Below are 14,244 nucleotides of genomic sequence, written 5' to 3'. Positions count from 1 at the left end.
GAATCCCCGTAAGCCCAGGCTACTAGAAACCACGCCTCCACTTGTAACCATGGGAACGGCTGACACGCCGAAAGCCGGAGATTCCTGTTTCCGCCCCCTCCCTAACGAATATTGTTTCCCACTAGCTGTCCACATGGGCGCAACGCCTCTCTATTGGTCAGGGCCCCAGGACCGTGCCTTGCCCCAGCCAATAAGCGGCCTGTGCACGTGCACCCTTGCGTACCCTGATTGGTCACCACCTCTTGATCACGCACTGCCGGCCTGCGCCAGCCCGTGCGCAGGGGCGCCAATGAAATGACTCAGTAGCCCTTTACAACCAATCGGCACGTCGCGGGGCTCCCAGCCGGCCTATGGGCGCGCGCCGGGGGTGGGCTGTCCCGGCCCCTCGCCTTCGCCAGCTGGGTTTGTTAAAGCGACAGGCCCTACGGCGCGCCGTGGCTCCACCGGGCAGCGCAGGGTGGCTGCGGGGGCCCTCGGCGTGCGCCTGGCGCCCGTGACAGCGGCGCCGCTCGGCTCGCGACCCCGGCTCCGGGCCGCTGCCGACCGCCTCGGCGCGGCCGCGTCGCCCGGCAGGATGGGCGGCGAGGCGGGGTCCGCGGCGGCGGCGGTGGGCTTCGAGGGCCGCGTGAAGAGCCTGGGTCTGGTGTTCGAAGACGAGCGCAAGGGCTGCTACTCGAGCGGCGAGACCGTGGCTGGACACGTGCTGCTGGAGGCGGCTGAGCCGGTGGCCCTGCGCGCGCTGCGTCTGGAGGCCCAGGGCCGCGCGACCGCCGCCTGGGGCCCGAGCGCCGGTGCCGCTGCCCCGGCGGCCGCCTCGGAGGTGGAGTACCTCAACGTGCGCCTCAGCCTGCGCGAACCCCCGGCCGGTGAGCGCCGACCCCGGCCTGGGAGAGGGGCCGAGGGGGACGGGGAAGGAGCGCTCCGAGGAACGCCCGCCGGCCAGGGGGCCGGAGGGGAGGTTTCCGGGGGTGGGGTCCGCTCGCGGGGTGGCCCAGCATCCCCGTTGGGGTTGTGACGGGCGGGCAACAATGCCTGCGCACCCCCACCTCCCAACCCCGGGGAGACGGTGCTGCTCTCCACCTGGCGCCCCGCCCCTGCCTCGCTGGGCGCTGAGCTGCATCGGGGTCCCAGGACCGTCTAGGCAAGCTGTGGGAGTGAGCCGTTGCCATGGGAACCAAGGATCTGGGGCTCTAGGTCCTGTTCCTTGTGGCCTAAGGAATGGAGGGCAGAACCAGAGTGTCCTGATGTGCCCGGTGTTTTACGGGCCTTCCCTTCACCTGCGTTCCCCCTGCCCCGCCATCAGCCCCCACAACTCGCATCCTTCTTGCTTCATGGTGAGTTAGCAAAAAGCTCAAATCTTAGGAGGAGGGAAGTCGTTCCCTGAGCATAAGGAGTTCAAAGGAAGTGCTTTTTGACTTGATCCGTCATCCTTGGATTCCCCCCTTTTGGGGAGCGGGTTTAAGAGTTCTGCTTTTGTCTTTATCCTTCGCTTCTTTTTGTTCTCTTTGCATCTTCTTCCTTCCTTGCACCCCCTATAAACCTTGAGTGACAACGGGATCTGGCCACTGAGAGAGTTTGTGGAGGAATGATGACCCTGCTTGTGAAGTCGTTAATAGTGTAGGATTTTCCAGAAGTACCCATGTACTTCTGGAAATTCACAGCGTGGATTCCATCAATGTTCGGTGCAAAAATAGATTCTCTTAAAGTACCAGGGACAGTGAGTCTTAGTCTTCTTTTAGTTGAGGAGCTCCTTTAAACTGTTTTACCTTTCTGCCTCATCAGCTTCAGCGTTTATTTGTAAAATGAAACAGTGATGTAGACTCTCCGCTCTTGAAGAGTAAAATGCAGTGTATCAGTGTTTACCCTTTGCTATGTATTATAGAAAAATCAATAGTAAATGCAGTTTTTCCTTGTCCTGCTATGGAACAGTAGACTGTTAACAGTTAAATCCTCGAGGTTTATGAGAATCAACTAATTCCAAAAACTTCAGTGAGGAAAGCACATGTGAACCAAAGTCCTCTCTGGGATTAATAAACGCAGTATGTTAGGTGACAGTTCTTTCTTGCTTTATGCCCTTTCATCAGTATGGTTTCCAGAATCAACCCACACAGGCCTCCCCCAAAGGTAACAGACAACACAGATTTTCAAGATGGCTGACTGGAGTCAAGGGCAATGGAAGAGGGAAGTAATTGGTTTTTGTCCAGGACTTTAGACTCTCTGTGTCCATAATTACTGAGTTTTTGTCCAGGGCTTTAAACTGCCTGTATCTCTGTGCCCATAACTACTGAGTAAATAGATGTAAGATTAATAGAAGTTAGATTTGCAGTGGGAAAAACACTTTGGTAAAATATGGACTATCAAATAGTGTTCTGATTCACAAGTCAGATTTTTTGTCATTCTGATGAAATAGAATGGTTCACTCTAGAAAACCTGAAAAAGCTTGTTTTAGAACATACCATTACAAACACTGGCGAAAAGTGAAATCATAAGTCTATTTTAGTTGACTTCATGGAGAAAAAAAAAACAATATCTATAGCCTGGGAGAAGTTAGCAACGTTATATAGCTATAGATTCTTAGGTTTGTTTAATTTCAAAATCTAGCTGAATTTCAGTCACATGAAGAGATTCTTAGGAATCTAGGCTATGGGATGTGTTTTCAAAAAATCTACTGGATAATTTGTTAGCCTTGTTAATCTACCTATTTTCTATCTTGGTGGTTGATTTTCTTCATATTTTTATCAGTAATAGTGGTAGAAAAACAAGACACATCAGAGAGCTGGTTTCAAGTGTTGGCAGCACACCAGGAGGATGACCTTGTGTATATTCCTCAGCCTTTGAGCTCCAGGCTCTGCCTCTGTGTTGGTCTGGTAGCTCCCAGGACTCCCCAGTGCCCTGAATTATGAGCTTGGGCTAAGGAACCATGAGTGAAGGAAGCATCTTGTGACATTGTAGGTCTCATTGCATAAGGCAAAGATAATAAACCTTGAGAGCAGAAATGGACACATGATTCAGTTTATAGACCTTCTTAATTAAAAATTAATGAAGAAGAAGAAAGCAAGCAAAGATTTTATTCCAGTGCTGTGCTGTGCACTTAGTCACTCAGTCGTGTCCAACTCTTTGTGACCCCATGGACACATGGAGTGTGTCCTGCCAGGCTCCTCTGTCCTTTGGAGATTCTCCAGGAAAGAATACTGGAATGGGTTGCCATGCCCTCCTCCAGGGTAATCTTCCCAACCCAGGGATTGAACTCAGGTCTTCCGCAATGTGGGCAGATTGTTTGCCATCTGAGGCACCAGGGAAGCCCCAGAATACTGGAGTGGGTAGCCTATCCCTTCTCCAGTGGAACTTCCCAACCCAGGAATTGAACCAGGGTCTCCTGCATTGCAGGCAGATTCTTTACCAGCTGAGCTACCCAACTTTCTGAACATTTTTTTTTTTCCCTCTTTATGTTTTGATGTAGTTCAAAGTCATTTTAAATATTCTGGTTCCTATTTGTTTTTTCTCTGAAGGGAGAACTTCATCTCTCTCTCATCCTCTTCCAATGTCCTGCACAACTCTGTTCTTCACACTTGCCTGTCATGCCCTTCCCTTCACCTAACCTTTGTCTCCATGCCAGCCCCTTACATCAACTGCCAAGATGGTTCTAAAGATGCTAGCCCCACCCCACCCCCAACCACCACCAATAGACTCGGCATCGTAGGGTCATTACTTGCATACAAGTGTCTTAGCCATCTTTCCTCCCAAGGTCTATTTGGAGGTTGAAGTTACTTAGCTTTGTATCAGCTTTGTACCTGACAATCACTGTAAATTTTGGACGTAATGAAATCCACATCTTTAAACATTTTAAGTACTTTGTCATCTTCAGTTATCTGATGACTACAAATTGGAACTTTAGCCCAGCTCAGGAGTATTGGGATTCCTCGAGCCTAGTGCTTGATAGAGTGGAGCGGCTTTCCCGCCTTCCGGTGCTGGGGCTCGTGGGGTGGCCCCGGACACACCTGAGCCCTGGGACCAACTCCGTCACTGTCATTTAGCATGTCATTTAACTTGTCCCTGTGGCTTACCACTCTGCCTCCAAGTTAACCACCTGTTGAGCATTTCTATTTGAATGACCGTAAGGGGCAAATGCTGTTAGGATTTTTTTCCCCCTAATCTATCACACATTGAAAATCGGAGATAGATTTAGGAGATTTAATGAGCCAATGATGCATTTCCTTTTTCTAAAAGTACAAGGTCGGAAGGGAGAAGGACCTCTGGTGGCTCGGATGGTGAAGAATCTGCCTTCAGTGCAGGAGTCCCAGGCTTGATCCTGGGTCAGGAAGATCCCCTGGAGAAGGGGATGGCTACCCATTCCAGTATTCCTGCCTGGAGAATCCCATGAATAGAAGAGTCTGGCAGGCCACAGTCCATAGGGTGGCAAAGAGTCAGACATGACCAAGTGACTTAACACTTTTAACTCTGAAAAGTACAGGGTTGAAATATTAACTGAATTGATGAAGGGCTTAGACTTTTAAGTTCTAAGACCTATTAACTAAGCGAAAAATTATCCCATTTCACTAGTGATTTCTTGCCTTTAAAATTTCTTTTATGAATGGCTACAATAGAAATCTCTATTTTAGTATCAGCTGACCAGGCAGATCTCAGAGAAAGCGCTCAGTCACCCCACCCTTGAGGGGATTTAGTTCTGTGCTTGGATCTGTGCACATAGAAGGAAGAGAACGTGTACAGGTCTCTCTAGGGGGCCACCCGGCCAACACTGACGTCGGCTTTGAAGCTGACCGGGAGTCTGTGCACTCAGCTGGCGCGCTGGCAGTGCCTCTGGCCTTGCTTGGCTCATCCACAGCCTGCCTCCCAGCTTTCTCACGGTCAGGGATAAGCTTCTGTTTGACTGCAGTGGGGCCGGCTGACCAGACCCCAGAGTAGGAGGAAGGAGTTGTGGCCATGCTTGGCCATCCGCACCTCTCTATCCCAACTGAAGCAACATTCTCTTATTGATCAGTAGTGATTCCTGCCTAATAACTGGCCCTGTTGAATTAGCTATTAAGTATTACACCCAATATTCATAACACACCAAGGAAATTTTTCACCTCCTTTTCCAGCTCTGCTCAAAGAGTATATCGTCTGATTTTTGTGGTATACCTAAAATAAGTAGATCTATTTTTTTTCTAAATTAGTTTTTGGTCCTATGTAATATTTGTATCTCAGGTTAATAGTATACTATATACACATATATATGTGATTTGAAATTGATTGAATTTGGTAAAAGTTGATTCAAAATTTATCAGTAATTCTCTAAATCTCAGGTTAATGTACTTTTTGAAGTATATTCAGTGGTACAGCCAGAAAAACCTCCCTTTAAAAAAAATTATGGTTTATACTGAAAATTCTTGATCTAATATGAAACTTAAATAAAAATATATTGTCTTTTTTAGGGGAAGGCATCCTCTTACTACAGCCTGGAAAACATGAATTTCCATTTAGTTTTCAGCTTCCATCTGAGTAAGTGAAACTGTGTAGCTTTGGGGGTTTTCTTTCCCTGGAATATGTCTGTACATTGTATGGGTACTGAGTACCTTCTAACACTCAGGTGTAACTATTTATCCTAACTAACCCCGATAGACCCCACCCCTTTCACCTTTCTTTTTTTAAGCAAAACTGACACTTAATTTAAGGGGTTTCCCACGTGGATCAGTGGTAAAGAATCTTCCTGCCAAGCAGAAAACACAGGTTTGATCCCTGGGTGGGGAAGATCCTCTAGGGAAGGAAATGGCAACCCACTCCAGAAAATCCCGTGGATAGAGGAGCCTGGCAGGTTACAGTCCATGGGGTCACAAAGAGTCACAGCTGAGCGACTAAAAACCACCATTACAACACTTTAAGAGCTTTCCCCTGTTTTGAACTGAAAAAGAAACTTTAAAAATCACGTCTTTGGTTTCTCTCAGACCTCTGGTAACCTCCTTCACTGGGAAGTATGGAAGCATTCAGTACTGTGTGAGAGCGGTTCTGGAGCGACCCCAGGCACCTGATCAGAGCGTTAAGCGGGAACTCCAGGTCGTCAGTCACATCGATGTCAACACACCAACATTACTAGTACGTTCTTCCCCCTTCCCTTCCCCTGTCCCTCTTCCTCTTTGCTTTCAGCCATCATCCCTGCATTTAGCAAGTCTAGTGGCCGCCTGTCCTGTCACTTTTTGATGTAATCTTATAACCCTTATGCATTCACTACAAATATGTGATTCTAAGTCGGGCAAATTACAAATTGTGTGCGGTAATACTCTTGATTGTGTCGCTGTTATTCAGGGCTTCTTTTGCCAAAAAGTTACATGGGCTCGAAATGCATTAATAAGGCTTAATAATAATCATGCGCACACACAGAGTGGTTACTTTTCCCAGAGCAGCCGCAGTCACAGGGCTGTGGTATTCTAAACTCTTCCCTAATAGCAGGGTGAGGAACAGTAATTACGGAAGAGTACTAATCACGCTCAGCCTGTTATTGACGCTCAGGCCATTATGCTGTGTCTCCGTGCATTTTGCATGTCATTTTCTAACGCTAAGTGAGGATGTGCAGCTGCTCTGGACTTCCTTTCACTTCTCATTTCCTTATGACAGATTTGGCTGCGTTAAAGCATTGAACTTCTAATAATCACCAGAAATACTGTAGGCTGATAAGAAAGATCAGGCTGTAAGTAACAACAGAATAGGCAAGATGGGAGCTAATGAGGTAGATTCTTTTATCTAGACCCATATTATCAAAATAATATAAAATTATACCTTATACTTTCATGATAGCTAGTAAGGACCTAATGGTTCTTCATTTAAATATGAATGAATGATTTTTTTTTACTTAATAATTTAAACTTTCCATCATGATACTGATGTTGCAGAGATGTATTTTTAGTACTGGAGGTTTCCTCTTTCTAGCCAGTGTTTTTAAAGATCAGGGGAAGAAAAAAACAGGAGTGAGAAGTTGCTTAACTCTTTTTTCACACAAAATAAAATAGAATTTACTCTGTTATGAAATTATGAAAATGTAACAGATAAGCCCTAGCTGCATGATCCCTTTCAGCCAAGATCATGCAATAGCCTGACCCAGCTGTGACTTATCACCTGTTCAATACCTGTTTTGAAAATTGATGATGCTAATAACTGCCTTGTGTTTTTAAAAACTACTTAGAATTCGGTGGTTAACTAATTCTAATTTATTTATGGAGCCTTTGTGGCAAATAATTTAAAGTGGCTTTTTTTTTTTTTTTTTTGAAAAAGAGCTGCTAATTATCCTTTACTATCCTTCAACAATTAAAAAGCTATATACTGCAAGTTTGGGTTTTACAGTGAATTTTGGCTTGTGCCTGTTGTAAACTTGAGTATTTTAAACCTTGTGTTGTTTCTTTTGCTGAAATAGAATAGAAAGTGGGTGGTGAGTTTAATAATCCTTTAGATCCATTACATTGGTGTGTTGTACTGTCGTAACACAAAAGCCCCAAATCATTCTAAGAACACTTGAAATTTCTGCCTAATAATGCATTTGAAGTAAGGACAAAAGGCTGTTTGCTTATTCAACATTTTAAATGCCAAGACAAATAGAACATTCTGATTATTGATTTGTATGCCGTTTCTTCTTCTCGTGATCTACCTAAAGTCTTTTTTTAGAAAAGGTAGTTCTATCATGTTAATAGGTACTGCTACAGTTAGGTTCTGACTGCTTTTTTAAAGGATGATGTATCATTTCCCAGAAACGCAATGAAAATATAAAATAAAATAGGTCCTAGTTTAAATCTGAAAGATCACTTAGTTTTCCTGAAAATGGAGTGATTTTTAATGCTTTCTTTCAGTATGTTGCATAAAATGTCACAGGAAGATAAAAAAGGTTGATTTGTTTTTTGGAAGACTTTTTTTTTTTACAACTATTTTATTTTAAAAAATGGCATAAGTTGTATGAATTTTCTAGATCAATTTAAGTAATTTTATTTTTTGAACTTTTAAAGACCCCTGTATTGAAAACTCAAGAGAAAATGGTTGGCTGTTGGTTTTTCACTTCTGGTCCAGTCTCGCTGAGTGCCAAAATTGAAAGAAAGGGATACTGCAATGGTAAGCAAACTGTCTAAAATTCCAAATGCAAGATTCATTAATTAGCTAGTTGGAAGTAATTTTTAATAGTATGTTTTGTGATTAATGAAGTATGTACTATTTTAAAACATGAGTAATACAATTTTCTGGTTCTAGTATAAATCATTGATATTTAAATATTTGTAAATAGATGAGTAGATCCCAACAATCCTAATATTTCTGACTTCAGTCCTGGTACGTTCATAACTAAGACTAACACCAGAATGGGAAGATGCCAGCATTTATTTTAATGTTGCAGAAGAATATTCCAAGCAGTGTTGCTTGGAAGAGAGCTACTGCTATATGAAAATACTGTTAGGCATTCTGACTCCAGGCTGGGAATTGTCCACGCAGGGCTGAAACGTAGAACGTTGACACTCCTAACAGTCAGACTGATACCAGAACAACCATCTATGCAAGGCCCATTTCCATCCAGTGGATTTGGCCCTGCCCCTGGATTCTGGCTTCTTGGAGACAGAGGTGGTGTGGGATAGTATGACAGTGGATGTGTAATGTGGGTGTGAAACTTGTTTACGCCATCCATTGCTTAACATCAGTTCCTAAAATGCAAATCTTGTTCTTTTTGTGGGCAGATTTTGTTAAGCATTGATGAGTTTGGTACTTAAGATAGTACTAAATCATTTATTTATATATCTTCTCTCAATTTTTATAGATCATGGTCATTTATAGATCTTTAGAACTGGTAGCCTAATACTGCTACGTTAGAAAAGTGAATCATGCAATAATTAGAAAACGTTATCTGCACAAGCTGCAGTGAATTTTCTTTTCTCTGATTCAGATTTTTCCATGAGGCTTCTCAATTTCTTAAAGTCACATTGCTACATTTCAGCTTCCGTCAGGAAACTCTGTTCCATTGCGGTGAGAACTTCCGGAAGAGTTTCTGAAGGTGTTTCTGTTTTCTTTTTAGGAGAAGCTATTCCGATCTATGCAGAAATAGAGAATTGTTCCTCACGTCTGATTGTTCCCAAAGCTGCCATCTTCCAGACTCAGACATACCTGGCCAGCGGGAAGACAAAGACCGTGCGGCTCATGGTGGCCAACGTGCGCGGGAACCACATCGCCTCCGGGAGCACTGACACCTGGAACGGGAAGACCCTCAAGATCCCGCCCGTGACCCCGTCCATCCTGGACTGCTGCATCATCCGTGTGGACTACTCCTTAGCCGTGAGTGCGGCGCTCGGGGGGGGGGGTGTAAGGCACGTGGCGTGGAGCCACGCCGGGCGCTGTGCCCCGAGAGGGGTCACAGCAAACTGTGACACAGGGGATCCGCCTCTGTTTTTCCATCAAAAACTAGCCCCCGAGGGGTTTAATTAAAATGGGAGAGGGAAGGTGCTGTCGGGGCTGCCCGTTGCGGTGAAGATGCGTCCTCAGCTTCCTGTGGTTTTGTGGGACGGTGACATGTGTCCAGGTCACGGTTCTCCAGCACAGAGTGTGCTCTGTATTTTGTGGGCTCCTCATTCAGTGTGGGCACTTTATTCTGTCAGGACAGTTTGCGGTCGTGTGGGGAATAGTAGCAGACAAAGGAGCTTTTTTATGAAAAAATAACCAGGCTACTCACTCTGAGGTTCACTTACAATGTGCCTCTCTCTCTTGTTGTTTTGGTTTTTGGCGTATTAGGTGTATATTCACATTCCTGGTGCTAAAAAGTTGATGCTCGAGCTGCCCTTAGTGATTGGCACAGTTCCATACAATGGTTTTGGCAGCAGAAACTCCAGCGTTGCCAGCCAGTTCATTATGGATATGAGCTGGTTGACACTGACTCTGCCAGAACAGCCTGAAGGTAAGATGTTTTGAGGTTCTTTCATGATGAAGTCACACATACAGAGTACGTCTGAGGTTCTTTCATAATGAAGTCATACATACAGAGTACGTAAGAGCAGCACATATGAGATAGAAAGTGCTCAGATGATACTCACCACTGCCACTATGACTGTCCTCACTCTATTTATTACTAAAAATCAGCAAACATTATTCTAGGCAGGGACTTAAAGAGTTTAGCCTACCCAAGACACAGAATTCCCAATGGCACGTCCAGAAATACCATCCACATCTCCCGACTCCTGTTTATAATAATTAAATAATGAAAAATAATCAGAGTATGGTTTGTTATGTAGGTATTTTTTGTAGTCACATTTCATGATTTGTTTTTTTTTTCTTTACCTAGACTGTAACGTACACAACTCAAAAGAGTAGAATAGTATCGGTGTTAGTAGTACTTAATAAAAGCAGAATCTACTGAATATTGTTTGTTGTAATGGGCATAAAAGCGTCCCAATTAGAGGGAAGAATACCATTTGTTTTATTCTCAAATTAAACTAAATTTCGTATTTTTATCAGAGTTCAGAAGACATTAATGTAATTAATTTCTGCCTGGGAATTTCTTAGATCCAACTGTTTTTTTTTTTGTTTTTTGGTTTTTTTCAGCACCACCAAATTATGCAGACGTGGTGTCAGAGGAAGAATTCTCTAGACACGTTCCTCCTTACCCTCAGCCCCCTAATTGTGAGGGAGAGTCATGCTGTCCTATGTTTGCCTGCATCCAGGAATTCCGATTTCAGCCTCCGCCACTTTATTCAGAGGTAAACACATTAAAAGAAAACTAGGTTTGTGTTTTTCTGTTTGTAAATAATCTTGTGTCTGTTGTTGAGTCCCAGTTATTAAAAGACACATACGACAATTTTGTATGATGATGATGATGATAGATTATCACTGGTCCATTTACCATATTTTGCAGTATTTTCTTGGTACTCTCTAGCATGCATGTAGAGTACCATGAATTGCCTTTAAGGACCCGGAATATAGAGACCTTAATAGTATTCTTAGAATTTAGAAGTCTTTGGGACTTCTTAATAGTAGCTTTAAGCAGCTTGGCTTAACTATCATCATGTAATTAGAAATAGATTCTCTAGTTGTGTTAAAAAACATCACAGTAGTAACCTTGGTCTGCTCATTCTTGCAGGTTGATCCGCATCCTAGTGATGTAGAAGAGAGCCAGCCTGTTTCCTTCATTCTTTGAACATGTTTCAGGAATCACTGTGTTCATCATCAAGTTAGAATGCCGGTTCTTTCCCCCTGCCTTTTTGGGGAATAGGGAGGGAAGATTAGCTTGGGAAGAACATAACGTCAAGACTGAAGGTGGAAGAAATTTAAAAAATGTGACAAGAACTTTCCAGTGGGCCAACAGGATTGTTGCGCAAGTTTGTGATGTGGTTTTGTGTCCCCTTTGAACAATGGGATGAAGATATGATGTGAAAAGTCTCAGAATGTACTGAAAGTCCAGATGGTGATAGAGTAAGTTGAAGGGGTGCCTGTGTCAACCCAGGAGGAAGAAGGGTGCTTGTGAAGAGTGGAAACACTGTGAGCATGTCTTTAGAAGGTTTTCTCAAAGTGGAGCAGCTGTTTCTTAAGCTTTGAGGCAATGTGGACGTATTGGGAGGAGACTTGACTTTAGAGAATGTAGCAGCACAAGAATGTGCGTGAGCAGGAAGGGGGCCCACTCTAAATATGAAGCAAGACCCTCCCGTGTCAGGGCCGTCATGGTTTCTTACCATACTCGATAGGACTGAAGGTCCTTAAAAGAATCCTTTTCTGAGGTCAGGATCTTTGGAGGTACTAATGAAGTACAGTTTTCACTCTTTTAGTGATAGTCTAAGAAGTAGTTTATAAATTGGCTCTACAGTATTATGAAACCAAGAATGAATTCCTTGAAAGGCTTGTCAGTTGAAAGGGGAAAGGCGAATTTCAACTTGAGAACACATTTTGTTGAAGTTGCCACTTCTTAACCCCCTTTAAGTACTTTAGCAGGGTACATGTTTGATTTTCCTCATGTCTTAATTACCTAGGAGCATATTTTAAAAAGGGTTAAAAAAAACAAAAAAGCTTGCTTCCTTAGGATGCATTGATAACTGCACAGTGGGGGGAAAAAGGCCTTTTCTTACCTACCTCTAACGGTGTTATCAGAATCCGATTCGGTTTAAAGCTCCAGGCCTGAGAAGTCTTCTCTGGAGTTTCTGCTCATTTGTCTATAGCAAGCAGTCTCCTATCCCCAAACCTGAAACTGGACTAAGGGCAAAACTTGTAAGGTTAGCATTAGATGAAGGTTAGTATTAGATGAAGGTTAGTATGTGTATACCAAAGGGTATTTCAAGTTAATGTAAAATCAAGAAGGCAGAAATACCATTTTTTTTAAGTCATAAAGTTAATTCCTCTCAAGAGACATAAGTGTACTGATACGATGGCAGTCACTGTGTTGTCCATTGTTATTCCACTTCTTTAGTAATTCTGTTTAAACTGTGATTTTTTTTTTTAATCATTTTGGTGCAATATTTTATTATCCTTTAACCTCAGGATATTCAGACCAACAAGATTGTGTTGCTGCTAGAAGTCTGAGCAGTGTTTTTACGTCCCTCTCTCACCTCCTAGTCAGTCAAACGTTCACTTGTTTTTACTTTAATCTGTTGGTTTCGTGAGCTGAAGAGTATTTCTGCATGCTGAGTGGAAGGGAGGTAGGGATCCCCATGATCGACATTTTGGACCAGCCCAGTACTTTGGTTTTCTCTACGTCCTAAGGGTTTATCTAGAAACCCTGGTGCTTCCCATGCCAAATACTGTACTTCACTCAACTGAACGATTAGCTTTTCTTTGAATCAGTATACTCACTTAGAAAAGTCCTAAGGTTAAATTTTGTATGTAAAAATTAGATGGACATTTGATCAGGGATTTTTATACAAACATTAGGTAAATGTACACTTTTAATCCTTCTGGGCATACCTCTCTTCTCTGTAATCACGTAAGCATCTTAAGCCGTTCTTCCGTTGTAAGCCCCTGTTGAAAATCACAGTGCAAGCTGTTCTCCCAATAATTGCGGTACTGAAATTGTCATGAATTGTTACTCCTTCCTTTGGTTTTTTGGTGATGTTTTATTTTGCTTTGTTTTTGTGTGTAAGTAGTTTACACACACGTTGTCTGATGCGTTGTCTCATCAGTTTTATTTGTACTTTAAAAAAAAGATCATCTCCAGCTATTTCTTGACCTCTAAATTACAGTTTACATGTTTTATCAAGACATTGTCCATCTCCATGATACCAAAACACAGTGAAAGAAACAACAAAATTGTACAGAGGAAGAGAAAGTTTTAATTACCTGACTGAAGGTAGAAAGGCAGCTGCTTACTAGGGTCTTCACTTGGATTGTCTTGCCACCTTTTTTAAAGAAATCATAAAGTGCACCCATCAAATTAAAACAGCTGATTTTCTAGCACTTACGAGAATAGCTAAAAGGTATGATTTGCCTTATTGAATTGATATTGGTATATCTGACCTTAAGCAGTAGGTTGAAACTGTATACCTTTTTATAATCAAGAAGTTATTTGATGAATGGAGAAGATTCTACATTGGAATAGAAAATCCTTGGGAATGACGATAAAAATTTAGCTGCTATTTGCTTGTTTATTCTCCTCTTGTTTCGTTTGCAAAGAAACCGTGGCCTTAGAATTTTCTTTTTGATGCAAAATTTTTGAAATTGCAAATGTGCATCTTTTGGCTCACAAAACTCTTCCATGGGCAGAACTTTCATGTTTTGTTTTGCACAATAAGAAACTCAATAGGCAGGGGTTATGTTTTTGATAAGTTAACTATCAAAGCTTTTTATTTTTATTATAAAAATGTAACAATTTAACCCACAAGAAAAAAAAATTGTATTTTGTACTCTTGTCTGAACCCCATGGGTTCCTTTTGTTAATAAAATGATTCCACTGATGCTGTGAGTTACTGGTCTTGTTTTGTTTTTGTAAGACCATGACTCGGGTTGTTACAGACTTAAGGGAAATCAACACCATGACACAGTGTTACCGCTGAGGTCGTTCTGTAGATGTATGCTGTCATCAGGCCAGACACAGCCCTGGTGCATTCTGAGCCTGTTTCTCTGGTGGCCTCAGTTTCCCCAAAGGGTAATCAGTTTTTAGCATTCCAGGAAAAAGAGGAGTTGATGTGAAAGATTAAGCTTAAGCTATATTGGTCACTGAGAGAGCATTATCTCCATTTTTTCTCAAATGATAATGACCGCTGCTTCAAAGTTTCCTGAGTTGTCATGTTTGTTTGGCCAGAATCTTTCCAGGAT

The 14,244-nt window shown here is 42.8% G+C and overlaps 1 protein-coding gene across 1 annotated transcript; it reads left to right on the top strand.

Moving 5' to 3' along the window:
* Window positions 1-424: 424 nt before the first annotated feature.
* Window positions 425-13,884, top strand: ARRDC4 (arrestin domain containing 4). Its single transcript, XM_043490232.1, has 8 exons — window positions 425-866; window positions 5,433-5,499; window positions 5,943-6,090; window positions 7,986-8,088; window positions 9,035-9,291; window positions 9,745-9,907; window positions 10,552-10,706; window positions 11,087-13,884. The coding sequence occupies exons 1-8, from the start codon at window positions 575-577 to the stop codon at window positions 11,141-11,143; spliced, it is 1,242 nt and encodes a 413-aa protein (XP_043346167.1). The 5' UTR covers window positions 425-574; the 3' UTR covers window positions 11,144-13,884.
* The last annotated feature ends 360 nt before the right edge of the window (window positions 13,885-14,244 follow it).

The sequence above is a fragment of the Cervus canadensis genome, chromosome 17, assembly GCF_019320065.1.
Source record: "Cervus canadensis isolate Bull #8, Minnesota chromosome 17, ASM1932006v1, whole genome shotgun sequence".
In the NCBI taxonomy this organism is placed as follows: Eukaryota; Metazoa; Chordata; class Mammalia; order Artiodactyla; family Cervidae; genus Cervus; species Cervus canadensis.
The sequence above is the reverse complement of the archived record's forward strand: the minus strand, read 5'-3'. Positions and strand labels throughout refer to the sequence as shown.